This window comes from Caretta caretta, chromosome 3 (assembly GCF_965140235.1).
Source record: "Caretta caretta isolate rCarCar2 chromosome 3, rCarCar1.hap1, whole genome shotgun sequence".
Taxonomy (NCBI): Eukaryota; Metazoa; Chordata; order Testudines; family Cheloniidae; genus Caretta; species Caretta caretta.
The window spans coordinates 60268302-60283201 of NC_134208.1; the positions used below are offsets into that span (position 1 = coordinate 60268302).

General features: G+C 40.0%; 1 protein-coding gene across 2 annotated transcripts in view; it reads right to left on the reverse strand.

Moving 5' to 3' along the window:
• Nucleotides 1–14900, reverse strand: part of FILIP1 (filamin A interacting protein 1) — a 176772-nt gene that overhangs the window by 55811 nt on the left and 106061 nt on the right. For both annotated transcript variants that reach the window (XM_048845904.2, XM_048845905.2), the window contains exons 3-4: nucleotides 7506–7679; nucleotides 4147–4325 (exon numbers count right to left, since the gene is read on the reverse strand). In XM_048845904.2, the coding sequence (XP_048701861.2) occupies nucleotides 4147–4325; nucleotides 7506–7679 (353 nt within the window). The remainder of the gene's footprint in view (nucleotides 1–4146; nucleotides 4326–7505; nucleotides 7680–14900) is intronic.

Genomic DNA, 14900 nt, shown 5'->3' on the forward strand with positions numbered 1-14900 from the left:
ATGTTTTATACACTCCTGTTATGTTTTCCACCCAGTGCTTTGACATTTTTTGATTGAAACTATATAAGTATTATAGCATTATAAAGTAAATATTATATATGAGGATTGGGAAGATGTAAGACCCATGAGCCCTCTGATTGTTCTTAGAGAGCTTCCGACCTTTAGCTTGGGCAAAATGGTATGGGGCATGTGGTCTCTGAAAGGCAGCCTATAAAGTTATGAAAGGTTTGTTAAGTTCTTTGTAGAGGGAAAGAGACATATAACTTCTAAGCATTATCATTATGCCTGACTCGTAAGAAATGGACCTTCTACAGGATTGTTCTTTCTCTAGGTAACCACTCTCCATTACCACTGCAGATACTGCATGTATAATGGGGTGAACAACAGTTTAACCTCAGCTCAACTTCTGCTTTCCCTTGCATAAGGGGGACTGGGTATTTGTTCAGTTCTGAGCACAGTGGGGCCTGGGCCTCAGAGAACTGCCATAATATAAATAATATAGATGATGCTGATGGTAAAATAAGAATGGCTAAGGGAAGAGAGAAGGGAAAATGCCTTTGGGGGGGTTGGCTCCCCATCCAGTGTCTTAGACTGGATTGAACCTTGAGCTGGGGATGGGTTTTTCTTATCTCAACTTAATTTTCTTTCCTGTTACAAACCCTGTCTCTTGATGAAAAGACCTTGCTGACAGTTTCTTTTGGATTTTGTGATGAGTCATTTCACTAGTTTATCTTTCTCTCTGAATTTGTCCTTCCAAAGATATTACTTTCGGTTTAAAAAATATATGAAATAAGCTATTTGAAGTCAGATTAGTCTGGATCCTGAATTCCTTGTGCACTCAAATCCTAAAGGATCTGTCCCCTGAAGGGTAAGAGTTGAGACCATTTAAGTCTAAATTAATGAACAATTTCAACACCTCACTCATAATGCCACTATATAAAGCCACGGTACACACACGCCTTGAATACTGCATGCAGTTCTGATCACCCCATCTCAAAAAAGATATATTAGAAATGGAAAAAGTACAGAGGAGGGCAACAAAAATAATTAGGGGTATGGAACAGCTCCTGTTTGAGGAGAGATTAGAAAGACTGGGATTGTTCATCTTGGAAGAGAGAGAGCGAAAGGAAGAATAAGTGAATAAGGCGAAAGCAAACACGGAAGTCTTATTTACCCTTCACATAACGCAAGAACCAGGAGTCATCCAAAGTAATTAATAAGTAGCAAGTTTAAAAAAAACAAAAGGAAGTATTACTTTACACAATGCACAGTCAATCTGTGGAATTTATTGCTTGGGATGTTACGAAGGCCAAATGTATAACTGGGTTCAAAAAAGAGCTAGATAAGTTCATGGAGGATAGGTCCATCAAGGACTATTAGCCAAGATGGTCAGGGATACAGACCCAAACTCTGAGTGTCCCGAAGCCTCTGACTGTCAGATGCTGGCACTGGATGACAGGGGTTGGCTCACTTGATAATTGCTCTGTTCTATTCATTGCCTTTGAATTATCTGGCATTGGCCACTGTCAGAAGACAGGATTCTGGGCTACATGGACCATTGGTCTCATCCAGTATGGCCGTTTTTATGGTATCAGATTTCTCTTGTCACTCAAAAAAATCAAAGGGCCTTCAACAGGTGCAATTCTTGCCCCACATCTATTTGCCCTGGTAACTGAGGCAAATGGTCTTGGCCAGGGGTTCTCAAACTGGGGGTCAGGACCCCTCGGGGGTTGCGAGGTTATTATATAGGGGGTTGCGAGCTGTCAGCCTCCACTCCAAACCCTGCTTTGCCTCCAGCATTTATAATGGTGTTAAATATATTTTAAAGCATTTTTAATTTATAAGGGGGGTCACACTCAGGGGCTTTCTATGTGAAAGGGGTCACCAGTACAAAAGTTTGAGAACCACTGGTTTTGGCTGTTCCCAAAGGATCTGCTTTCAATATATATTTAAATTCAAATTTTTATTGCTGTTTTTGCACTATTCATGGAGTTTATAAAAGGAGGCACATAATGGAGCAGAGAGACTGAGAGAATGCACATAGAGATGGGACTGGATGTAGAGGATTAGTAACAGGAGACAGAACTCAACTCCAGATCACCAAAGAAAACAGCACAAGCCAGTGATGACCAATAGTTTATCATTTTAGGGCTGTTAGTGGCCCATATGAATTGAGCTGGTGATCTCAATTCAATTGGCAGTGAACAGGTTTACACATAATAAATACCTCTCACCTTTGAAGGTGCTTTTCTAGGATAGGGATAAAGTGAGGCTGCAGGGAAACTCTCACTGGCACTTTCAAACCATCCCTGATTGGTGGATAAAAAAATGGGCTTTAATCTCCAGGGCTGGTAGTGCTGCCAACTCTTATAATTTGATTGTGAGTCTCAGGATATTAGGTGTTTATCTTAAAGTCCCAGCTCCTTTAGTCATGTGACTATGTAAGAATCTCGGCTTTTTTTTTTTAAGTATGTTTCTAGCCCTTATGGCTGTGGAGAAATTATTGAAAATGGGAATGCTAACGGATCAAACATCAAAAGACAAATTTAAAAAGTCCCAGAAATTATTTATTGAAATCTCATTTTAATTGGCTAATTTTAAAGCCAATCTCATGATTCTGAGGGGCCTGAGTCATGATTTGTGAACATTTGGGGTTGGCAATGCTGCTGACAAGCCAACAAAATGGTTTAGGGTTGCTCAGTCTGGTTGATCTGAAATGCTCCCACACTAATATAGATTTGTGTTTGTGTTACACTTTTTAGACCACACGTCAGTTCTTTTGCAGTAGTCACTTTATAAGCTGATCAAATATATAAGAAATAATGTTGGCAAAATCAATGTATAAAAAGTAAAAAGGCTGATTTTGGAGATGTCAGTAATTCACTCTTTGTGCCTTATCTAAAAGAAATATTTTGTACCTGATTCTGTCAGGACAACACTCACCAATAGTGTCTAGGAGGAGAGAGAGTTCAATGTGCAAAACCACATTATTTGGACAACACAAATTCATTTCTGGGATGGTGAGATGGCAATAACTGCCAGATTAAAGGGAATGAGCTGGGTGATTTGTAGAAAGTAATCAGAGAAGATAATACTGCAACACTCTTATAATAATTTATTATCATAATATGTACTTCTATAGTGCTAAAGGCCTGATCCAAAGATCATTAAAGGCAATGGGTAGCTTTCAATTAACTTCAATAGGCTTTGGATCAAACCCTTGTTTGTGTAGTCTCTGGGCATACATATGTATCTCTACATACATAAATACTCAGCATATATAAAAATAATTTATACACAAGCAACCAAAGGTGATAATTGTCATACTCCTTAACTGGAAAAACAAGCCAACATAATTCTTGATATGCTGTAAAGGTGACAACATGTCACATTATTGGGTAAAATGCAGCAGAGTTTGTGCTCTTTGAAATTTGTCAATCAGCTCAGCAATGCAGCCAAGACATACAGACTTTGTAGCTTCATGCATCATCCACAAAAAGATGGTCTTGAACCTCGCTGAGGAAATAGGTAACAAATAATTTACTCAGTGAATCTCGCATCTTTCTTCCTGGGAATGTCTGCAACGAGTCTGCGGTAGCAGATGGGCAGGACTAGGCAATTTTTAGAAAACATTTCCTTCCTGGGACACGCACACCTTGCCTGAAGCATCACTCTTCAATCAATTGTGAATTCATAGCCCTGGATGTGAAGAGTGCAATCAACTTCTTCTCACTTCCGTGCCAAGGCTCTAGAATGTGGGTTTGGAAACCATGTCCTCCTGCTGTGCTAAATGGTGTTCCATTCCATAAGAAGCCTACCACCTTGGGTTCAGCATGCCAGATTAAAATTCAGTCAATGTAAATAAAATTGGATCACTCAAAAGTTTCCAGAAGATGAACACAAATTGGGCACTGGTGTGGCCAAAGGAAATTCATTTTAAAACTCAAGTGCATACTCACAGAAATGTCTGGTGAGATCTCCCAGCTCTGGACCTGAACAATGTTATTAGTACAATGCGATCACGGTGACATTTTACAAATAGTTTGCATGGGCAATAGATGTATCACATAAAAAAACTTTTCACTTCTTAACTGAGGAAGTGTCAAGGATGTTGAGGATATGCTACATAGTAACTCTAGTGCTCACCTTTCACGCTCCTGCTCCAAGAGGTTGGTAAAGTCATCGCTTTTGTTCATGTAATCTGTATGTTTATGCTTCTCGTTTTCCAGCTCATAAACTGTACGCCGATGGCACTTCTCGGCCAAGAGGAGCTGTTCCAACATGCGTCGATACGTCTCTTTCTGCTTTTCTTCCAGTCTGTCCAGCTGGATTGTTGAAAAGGAGAATGGACTGTTTGAAAGGTCTCATTCACTGACATTGACTGATTAACTAACAGAAGAAATTGTATTTAGTAAATGCCAGTTCAGTAATTTTATGTCTTGGGTTTTACATAAAGCAGCGGCTAGGAACCAGAATAATTGTTCTGTGAAAAGAATGATTTCTTTATACAGTATATTTATATTAAACATTTGCATAGCTCCCAGATATATGAAGAACAGAATCTGACACCATTTTAAAATACTGAGTGCTTCCTGCAACATGGTGCTGAGCACCTTCAACTCCTACCAACTGGAAGGGGAAATGAGGGTGTTCAGTGCCTCCAGTGCGGCAGGTCTGAGGCAATGCTCTTTTAAGAACCTGAACAGACAAGGTGTTCAGCCTCTCCTGTCTGGTAATGTGTTCTCAGGCCTGTTGAAGTCAATGGCAGTTGAGGACACCCATCAGAAGAAAAGAGGGTGGACCCTATGTACAAATTAAGATGCCTAATGTTAGACAGCTAAATCCTGCATTCGAATGGCTAGATGGGAATTTAGATGCCTAAACATGGGGTTTGGCACTTAAGTTGCATGCCTAAAGCTGAAAATTGGGGTGCGCATCTTCGACATGCACTCGTAGCTGCCATTCATTAGATTGATTAAAAATAAAACCTAAATTAGCTAGAGTCAGTGTGGATTCTTTTTGTAATACATTTCTGGTTACTGTTCATTTTAGAATTTTTTTCTCTTCCTCTTCTTTTACAATTTATCTCATTACTTTATTGGCAATGGTTTATTTTTTTTAATTTGTCTAATGTTATTATTAATTATATTGTTATTAATTATTATTATTATTTATTATTATTCCAGCTATTTTTCAAACACTAGTTTTCTGGTACACGTGTATAAAGTTGCTAGGAAAGAGCAATACCAAACATCGCTATTCACGCAGCTACTTTCAGTGTTTTGTTGGGGAGAAGGCAATTGAATCTGAGTTCTCATTCAGTTTGTAACAAACTTCCCATTCAGCTAGACCCACACAGTACCCTTCTGATTATGTGCCTCCAACAAAAATATCACCTGATCACACTCAGCCCACCCATTGTGGGAATCATGTCTTCTACAGCCAGGGCTGGCCAAGCTAGTTGCTATTTTATGCTATCCCTGTAATGGGCTAATGGAAAGATGAGAACAGGATTGCAGCCCTTTTGAAACAACTCTAGATGATAAACAGGAGAGTCTGAGGTGCTCATTAAACTTCATAAAGGAGAGAGCCTGGCATCAGCTGCATTCTCATCTGGACAATGGACCTTTTGAAGCCAGAAAATATTGTAAACGCGGTATTTTTATACCAATCATCTTCTAATAAATTCCTTGCTGTACAAGTTTTACAGAGAACAAAGAGTCCCTCCCAAACCATGGGACTCCATGGATACAGTGCCCTTGCCACCTATTACAAAAGAGTCTTGTTAAGTTCTTTTATCATTGTTCAAAGTGAATATTTAATGTATCCTCCTGAATGGTACAATCTGTTTTCCCCACTTACTCACCTCACAAATATTCCAGAAGATGTCACATTAAAAGTACGCAGTGTATTTTAAATTGTCTTCTACTAGACACAATTAATATGAATTGTACTGTGTTCTACCCAGAAAGTCCTTGCAAAATTGTACATACATTGTGGCACATTGTACATTTTTTGGCTGGCAGTTATCAGTGCTAGTTTTTTGACTTGCGGGTAGAGTTCATCAGCTGCACTGTTCCTATTCTGGTACTAAGCAATAAAGTGGCTGCATGCATCCTAAGACTCTTGGGTGTTTTGTGACTCACTTTTTTCCTATATGAAGCAAATGTTGGCATGAGTTAATATGGGGGGTCTCTTGGCCAATTCTTATGAATACCTAGCCTCATAATTTGCACTGGACACCTTGAATATGGTGAGGGGATCTCAGATACAATATACATGTATTTATAATGTGTCCTGATCCTTCTTTACATTTTTTTAACATAACCAATCACCCAGGCATGTTGAATCAGTTTGATCACTCTGTTGACTCTAAATTCTGAAAAAATGTCATCTAATACAGTGGGTTGTTCAACCATTGTATCATTATTACTGTAATTATTGTACCATTATTACTGATGTATTTCGAAAAAGTAGAAGAGATTAACTAAAACCCTAGGGATGCTAGTTTTTACCTTAATAACTGAACTCAAAGATGGCCTTTTTTATCTTAAGAACGTGCTCGGTGCTTAGTTTTGGATACACCCTGTAGATATTAGGACCTTTTTCTGGTCTCCTACCTATTCTACACTGGTATAGCTTCATAGACTTCAAACCAAGGATCAAATGCTATAGGTCTAACTTAGAGCCTGATCTTGCCCCCTATACGCCTGATTCTCCACACTGTTACACCATTTTAATGCTCGTGTAACTTTGTTGACTTCAATGGCATTAAACCAGCATAAAATCAGCATTATAACAGAGAATCAGGTTGACTGATGCCATTGGGTACAGGATTGTGCCCACAGTCATCGTATTGACAAAATGACTGTTGAAGACAAACTTTCTAAGGACTGAGTAAAGACTATGGGATTTGGTCCCTAGACTTAACTTCTTCACCTGGTGCAATGATCCAGTCTCATGAAAATTGGGGTGGGAGGGAAATTTATTTTGCATGTGGATTGACTTCAATGGAGTAACATTTAATTTACACTGGTGTGAGTGAAATAGACTTCTCATCCTAACTGCTCACTTGATGATACTCTAACAGAAGACACATTGTCAAGAGCACTTATCACTACAGATTTGTACCTATTAATGGAAAGGAATTTAAAATGTGGAGTCAAAATGTAATCATTCACCATCCTGGGAGGGTTTGTCTTTGCTTAACTGCTTCATGTTCACTACTTAGGGGAGCAGGGGGGGAAGGAGGGCAAAGTCCCCTAAAGAACATGAGAGGCTTTTGTTTTTGCATTCAGAGCCAATGCTATTATCATGGGGAACATGCTTTGGTGGTTTTGTAACAAGGAAATATTCACCTTCCCTTCAATTCCTTTTATTTGCATGAGCAGTGAACACTGCATTTGGCTCTTGCTTTGTGCAATGACAGCAAGGTAAATGGGCACAGTCTATTCATCATGACTCATTCTATCCATCCTTTCTTGGGGAATTGGATAAGTTATTACCTCTGAAATGGGTTTCTCATAGACATCTTCCCCTACAGATTTTTCTTGGGCAAGGATGGCATCCCTATGCAACACTCGCAGCACGTTCTCTGGAGCTGCAGATCCATAGTGGGCCTCTAAAACTTCAGGTTTGGTTTTCTCTGTCTTCAGCATGTGGATGACATCTTCTCTAGCCTGCGGGATTTCAATTCAATATAATTAGACAACCTACAATCAACAAGCAAACCACACGTGTATTACTATAACTACAGTGTGTGCAGTGTGTGTATATAGTACACACACAGAGTACATGGGGGGGGGGGGATTAAAAGAATATTAAGATTCCAAAATCAAGCAGGTGGGAAATGCCAGAATAAAGATTGCCTCTGTAATCTTCATTTGACTCTTTGTGGCTATGAATTATTGTGCTGGAAATGGCCCAACTTGATTATCATACACATTGTAAGGAGAGTGATCACTTTACATAAGCTATTACCAGCAGAAGAGTGGGGTGGGGGGAGAGAAAACCTTTTGTAGTGGTAAATACCCATTTTTTCATGGTTTGTATGTATAAGAACATCTTCTGTATTTTCCACAGTATGCATCCGATGAAGTGAGCTGTAGCTCACAAAAGCTTATGCTCAAATAAATTGGTTAGTCTCTAAGGTGCCACAAGTACTCCTTTTCTTTTTGCGAATACAGACTAACACGGCTGTTATTCTGAAACCTGTTTCCTACCATCACGTATGAAGTCTATGACATTTGGGGTAAAACCTAGCTCTCCTGGGTCCCAGTCTAGGACCTTAACCAGAATAGAACATCCTTGTTCTTACTACCTCCTGCCTCATCCACTGTCCATCCTGTGCACTGGATGAAGAAGGTGTCTTGTAGAACAAAGAATATATGATCATGTAATTAAACTACATCATACAGCACACACAAGGGGGCTGAATTAAGATTTCATGGACAACTATAATTCTGTCATTTCCTAACGACTGAATGCTTGACTTTGCAACCATAATGTTCTTTTAAAGTAATTATTGTATGTAAATGTCTAGGTTTTTTTAAAAAGGGAACTGGAAAAATAAAATACATGGAACCATATTAACTGCCATATGGATCAGCAGTAAGGTTTGAATTAAGGACCTTTATATTCATAGCATGGATCTCAAAAACTTGAGCTAAGAGAGTAACTAGTAGTAATAAAGAACTGTTAACATCTATGTGGACCAGCCACTACAGGGGGACACAGCACACACTTTGACAGTGGCTTACCTAATTATTTGCTGGACAACAGAGGAATCTTAGGAGTTTATTCCCGGCTCTGAATGGGAGTTTGTTCTTGTGGTTACAAATAGCAGAGCTAAGCACATTGATTTGACATGCTGTGGTTCTGCCATATCAGAAACAGAGGCCAGGTCTCAACTGTGTCTGAAGTGACTTTGTACAATACCTGTTGCCCCACTGGTAAAATGGGGGAATGACACTTGCCTGTCTCTTAACGTGCAGTTATGAAGCCTTGCTCAATAAGAAGGATTGTGAATTTCACAGAATTATAGTCAGTAAGTCGAGAAGAACTCATGCTTTCCTACTGGCTCTCTCCTTCCCTTAGGTCAAAGAGGCAGCTGCTGCTCCTGCCCCATGTAAGGCTCAATCTGTGCAGATCTGGGAAGACATTTCAGTGCACAGGGACGGTTCAGAGATTTTAGCAGCAAGCTTCTATAAAGCTCTAAACACACACACAAACGATGATTTTCAAACTTGGCCAAATCTGGGTGTGTTTTCATGGGGAAGAAAAGGGACCTCTCTGTCCCCAGGACTATCACTCTGCCAATTTTACCATGGAAGCACTAGAGATCTTCAAAGAGAAGGCTTTTAACATTAGCAAAACTAGCTCTTTTCCCTAAACTTAATCCTTGGAAACAGCTAAGCCACTTTTACTGACACTTAAAAATTGAGCCTGAGGTAGAGCGTAAGCAGCCCACGTAAGAACATTAGCAGTTATAAACAACTAAGAACAGGGGCTTCTCATGGAAAATATTAGGCAACCAGGTATTGCAACTGTCTCTTCCTGTAATACAGAGAATTCATGATAGAGGAGTATAAATGTTTTATCAGCATGAGTCTGAGGAAGCCACATTACTTATGAGTGACAAAAATGAGTTATACAGGTCATCCCTAACTTATGCCAATAAAAGCTGTACACTACAATCGATCATGTACTCTGTATAAGATACTTACAGTACATGAAAAAAGTTATTGTAGGAATGATTTAGAGACGTTAAAGAAAATTTATCATGACTATTTTTCATACTCTCACTGTAACAGCAGGTACATTCCTTATCATGAGTTCAGTGTTTCTGTGCTCAGAGGAAGCCATAAAACCCTCTCAAAGTGGAATGAAACAGTTTTTCTATGCATATAAATATCACAGTTTTCAAATCCATTCTCCTGGGCCCTTCCAAAGGAAAAAGCGAGTATTGGATCCCACAGAAAAGCGGAAAGCACTGCAAGGCTGCGAGATATTGGATGATTAATTTGTGATGTTCTGCCCTCTACTACAGGACTGAACATAATTTGAGGGGGGAAACAAGTAAATATTTCTCTGTGAGGCTGATTTTATTTCATATATAATGACAACTCATTGAAAATGTTTTTGGAATGTTAAAAAGTTCAAAGGAGGATGGGAAGATGGATGGACAGGGGACAGATGAGGTGCTCAAAGATATACGATATTAGTTCTTCACATAGTTCTATGACTTTTCACATGGATATCACCATATGTGTATATATTTACAATATGTGATATATGTCCATGTCACATGTACTGTATATTCCCTTGTATATATGTGTGTATAAACGAAAAAGTGTGTGTGTAGATATAATATGCTCATTGTTCATATCCTCATCTTGTCAGGGGTATCAGCTAGTTCATCAAGTACTGTTTCCTTGTATGTTACCATGGGCTTATGATAACAATTTATGAAAAGCAAACTAACAAACAGATACTCCACTGAGGTTGCTAGGAAGCATCAGAGCAAAAATAGGTCTGTGCTAATAATAAACTGAACACAAATTGCTTTTATCTGGTAAGACACAAATCCAGGAGTGGGAGGATTTTGAAGTGCAACTGCTCTTAAATCTTAATGGGCTACAGGGTCACAGATAATAGTGTAGCTTTCAGTAGTTCTCAGGATTTCAGTTAGTCTCCCTACAAACTCCTCATAATGATTGCATGGGGAATTGGCTAAAATAGCTGGCCTGTGAAATTAATGATTTCATGCTTCCTCCAAATGACTAATTTTCCACTTAAACAACAAGACTAGCCCTCGTGTTGCTGTTTTGTTTTAAGGTATAGTGAAAAAGTATATAATTAAAATAAATTTTAGGACACAGGCCATTTTCAGATAGCAAGCCAAAATAGTCCTGTTGGGAAAGAGCTGGGTTGCCTGGGGCCACATACTTGGTTTTAAAAAAAGAAAAAGAAAAAAGAACTGAGGTAGATTCTCCACTGTGAAGTACTTTTGTTGAAGTACTGCTTGGCTATGTCTTCACTACAAAGGTTCACTGACAAAACTTTTGTCAGCTTACAGCCACCGACACTCCTATAGCACAAGAGCATGTGCACATTTGGCTGCTTTTGTTCTTGCCGCCCATCGTAGCCACGAGCGGTTGTGTCAGCGGAAGATGAAGTACACTGTGCGTGGACGTCCCAGTGGCTTCTGCACCACTGCCCGATGCAATGCCCGTGGGACATTTTGCAGTGCATTTTGGGATGCCAGCACAGTGCTCAGATTTATGGGAGCTCCCCCATAATTCCATCCCATAATTTTCATGCCATTTTTAAAAATTCCCACAGTTCCTCATGCCACTTTTCTGTCTATTATGTCACTAAAAGAAACATGAATCCTGAACAGCTCAGAGGAATTTTCAAGTCTGTTTTAGAAACTCAGTGCACATTGAATTTGTGGAACTTCCGCTACCAGCTGTAGTGCTGCAATGAAGATAAGACAATTGAGGAGGGGTAATGCATAATGTAGACAGTGAATTAAAACTGAGGGTGTTGCAGGCATTTGCTGACCAGCTCCACACAGTAGAGTGGTGCTTCTACGCTGGAGAAAGGAGCACTGAATGGTGGGACCGCACTGTGATGCAGATTTGGGGTGACCAACTGTGGCTGCAGAACTTCTGGATGCAGATGGCCACACTCCTGGATCTGTGTGTTGAGCTCTCCTCAGCCCTCTAGCACAGAGACGTTAGAATGAGAGCTGCTTTGGCAGCGGAAAAGCGGGTGGCAATTGCACTCTGGAAGCTGGCAACTCTGGTTGGTAGGTAGTCACTTTGGTGTTGGAAAACCCAGTGGAGTGGTTGTCAGAAAGGTGTCCAAGGCCATAAGTATCTCTTGATATGCAGACATGTGAGTCTGGACAATGTGCAGAAAATAGATGAGGGATTTGAAGCTTCCTGAACTATAGTGGGACAATAGATGGCACACATATCCCAGTTCTGGCAAACAGAGACTCTATCATCCCAACTGGTGTGTATTTTCTTTTATGTTTCTTGTTTGTTTAAGGACACAATGTTACTTAATATAAAACACATGCGAGGGCACAAGCACAAGGAAGGGATTTCAGATTGGAAGTAAACTTGCATATAAAATCACAGACTGCAGTCTCTAGTGGTTTTTGGTGGAATAAATGGGGTTTTCTGGCACTAGAAAACCATTTCTCAACTCCATTCCCCTTGTCATTGCGGTAAGTGGGAACATTCAGAGATATGAGACAATCAGATATTACAACAATTTCTAGTCAATCGAGATTTTATTTTAAAGTTTGAGATTATTTAGACAAGAGGTTGAGAATCACTGTGAGGAACTTAGAAAAATGGATGAGTTTTCACTTTTAGAAAATCACTTTACCTTTTAAATTCACTCATAACTTAAAATTGTTTGATATGAAAACTCCAAACCAATTTTATATGCTGTTCAGATTGTATGTTCTTTAAAGCTGGTACCATATCGAATCTTCCTTTATGCTGTACAGTGCCTACCATGTTACTGATGCACTAGCAGTAGTTTTCAAGGTGAACTAGCACAAAAGTTACTTTTACCTAGTTAGAGTAGAAAGGTTTTTAGTTACTAGCAGTTTTTGTTTCACCTGGGAGCCATGTGAGGGGCTCTGTGTGTGAACTTTTGAGAGGAGGTTTGTGAATGTTACAAACTCAGTTCCACCTAATCTGAATTTAAGGCCTAAATTTACAAAATAAATAAAATAAATAAGCCATTGCATTTGGGTGCCTCCATTTTTCAGTGCCCAACCTGAGAATCCTTATACCTGTTTTTCATACTATAAGAATAAAGGGCTACCCAGAAAAATCAGAGACAATACAATTTGAAACTGATAAAATGAAATCATTTTTACACAACCTACAGCTAGCACATAGAACTCATTGCCACAAGATATTAAGTCCAAGATCTTACAGGAGTAAAAAAAGAACTGGACTTTTATATGGATAATAAGAACGTCCACAGTTACATTAGAAAGGATAAAAGTATAAGGGATATATGCCCTCATGCTTGAGAGCCTAAGCCAAGCACTAGCTTCTCTGTAATTAGGCAGAAAATGCCTGTTTTCTGGCTTTCCCATTATTGTCCATTGTGAATATTGTTATATCTTCTTCCTCTGAAGCATTGGTTCTGGCCTCTATCAGAGAGGCTAGTGGACTAGATGAATCACTGGTCTGATCTAGTATGGTAATACTCTTAATAACTAGGGACCATATTGTTGAAATTCACATATGCAGTTGGTGAGGGTTTTCAACTCGAAGGCAGAGAGTGACCAGGGCCAGGGTCAGAGCCAGGAAGCTATGGAATTTTAACTCTGGATTTCCTGAGTTTCCAGTGTTTAGGGTTTTTTATATAACATAGAATCATAGAATATTACGGTTGGAAGAGAACTCAGGAGGTCATCTTGTCCAATCCCCTGCTCAAAGCAGGACCAACACCAATTAAATAATCCCAGCCAGGGCTTTGTCAAACCAGGCCTTAAAAACCTCTAAGGATGGAGATTCTACCACTTCCCTAGGTAATCCATTCTAGTTCTTCACCACTCTCCTAGTGAAATAGTGTTTCCTAATATTCATCCTAGACCTCCCCGACTGCAACTTGAGATCATTGCTTCTTGTTCAGTCATCTCCTACCACTGAGAACAGCCTAGCTCCATCCTCTTTGGAACCCCTCTTCAGGTAGTTGAAGGCTGCTATCAAATCCCCCCTCACTCTTCTCTTCTGCAGACTAAATAACCCCAGTTCCCTCAGCTTCTCCTCATATGTCATGTGCCCCAGCCCCCTAATAATGTTTGTTGCCTTCCGCTGGACTCTCCAATTTTTCCACATCCCTTCTGTGGTGGGGGGACCAAAACTGGACACAATACTCCAGGTGTGGCCTCACCAGTGTCTAACAGAGGGGAATAATCACTTCCCTCGATCTGCTAGCAATGCTGCTACTAATACAGCCCAATATGCCGTTAGCCTTCTTGGCAACAAGGGCACACTGCTGACTCATATCCAGCTTCTCATCCACTGTAATCCCCATGTCCTCTTCTGCAGAACCACTGCTTAGCCAGTCGGTCCTCAGCCTGTAGCGGTGCATTGGATTCTTCCTTTCTAAGTACAGGACTCTGCACTTGTCCGTGTTGAACCTCATCAGATTTCTTTTGACCCAATCCTCCAATTTGTCTAGGTCACTCTAGACCCTGTCCCTACCCTCCAGAGTATTTACCTCTCCCCCCATTATAGTGTCATCTGCAAACTTGCTGAGGGTGCAATTAATCCCATCATCCAGATCATTAATAAAGATGTTGAACAAAACTGACCCCAGAACCGACCCCTAGGGCACTCCGCTTGATACTGGCTGCCAACTAGACATCGAACCATTGATCATTGAGCCTGACAATCTAGCCAGCTTTCTATCCACCTTATCGTCCATTCATCCAATCCATACTTCTTTAACTTGCTGGCAAGAATACTGTGGGAGACTGTATCAGAAGCTTTGCTAAAGTCAAGATACATCACATCCACCACTTTCCCCATATCCACAGAGCCAGTTATTTCATCATAGAAGGCATCTATTAATATTGTGTTAAAGGACAATATTTCTCATCCTTGACAATCACATTCTTTGGTTGGGAATTTTTGTTTGGGATTACAAAGGAGCCCGAGGGAGTAGTTTCAATGGGATTTCAGTGCCTGACAAATTAGGCTCTGCTGAAAAGTTAACCCTTGATATTTCTCCCCCACTTAGCATGTAGAGGCTAATCTGGTTGAAAGAGCTGGGTAACTGGTAACAGGTTCTGGAAGAAGGGGGTTTGGGCTGAGTGTCATGTTATCTGTTTTGATATCTCAGTGTGATCTCCGGTG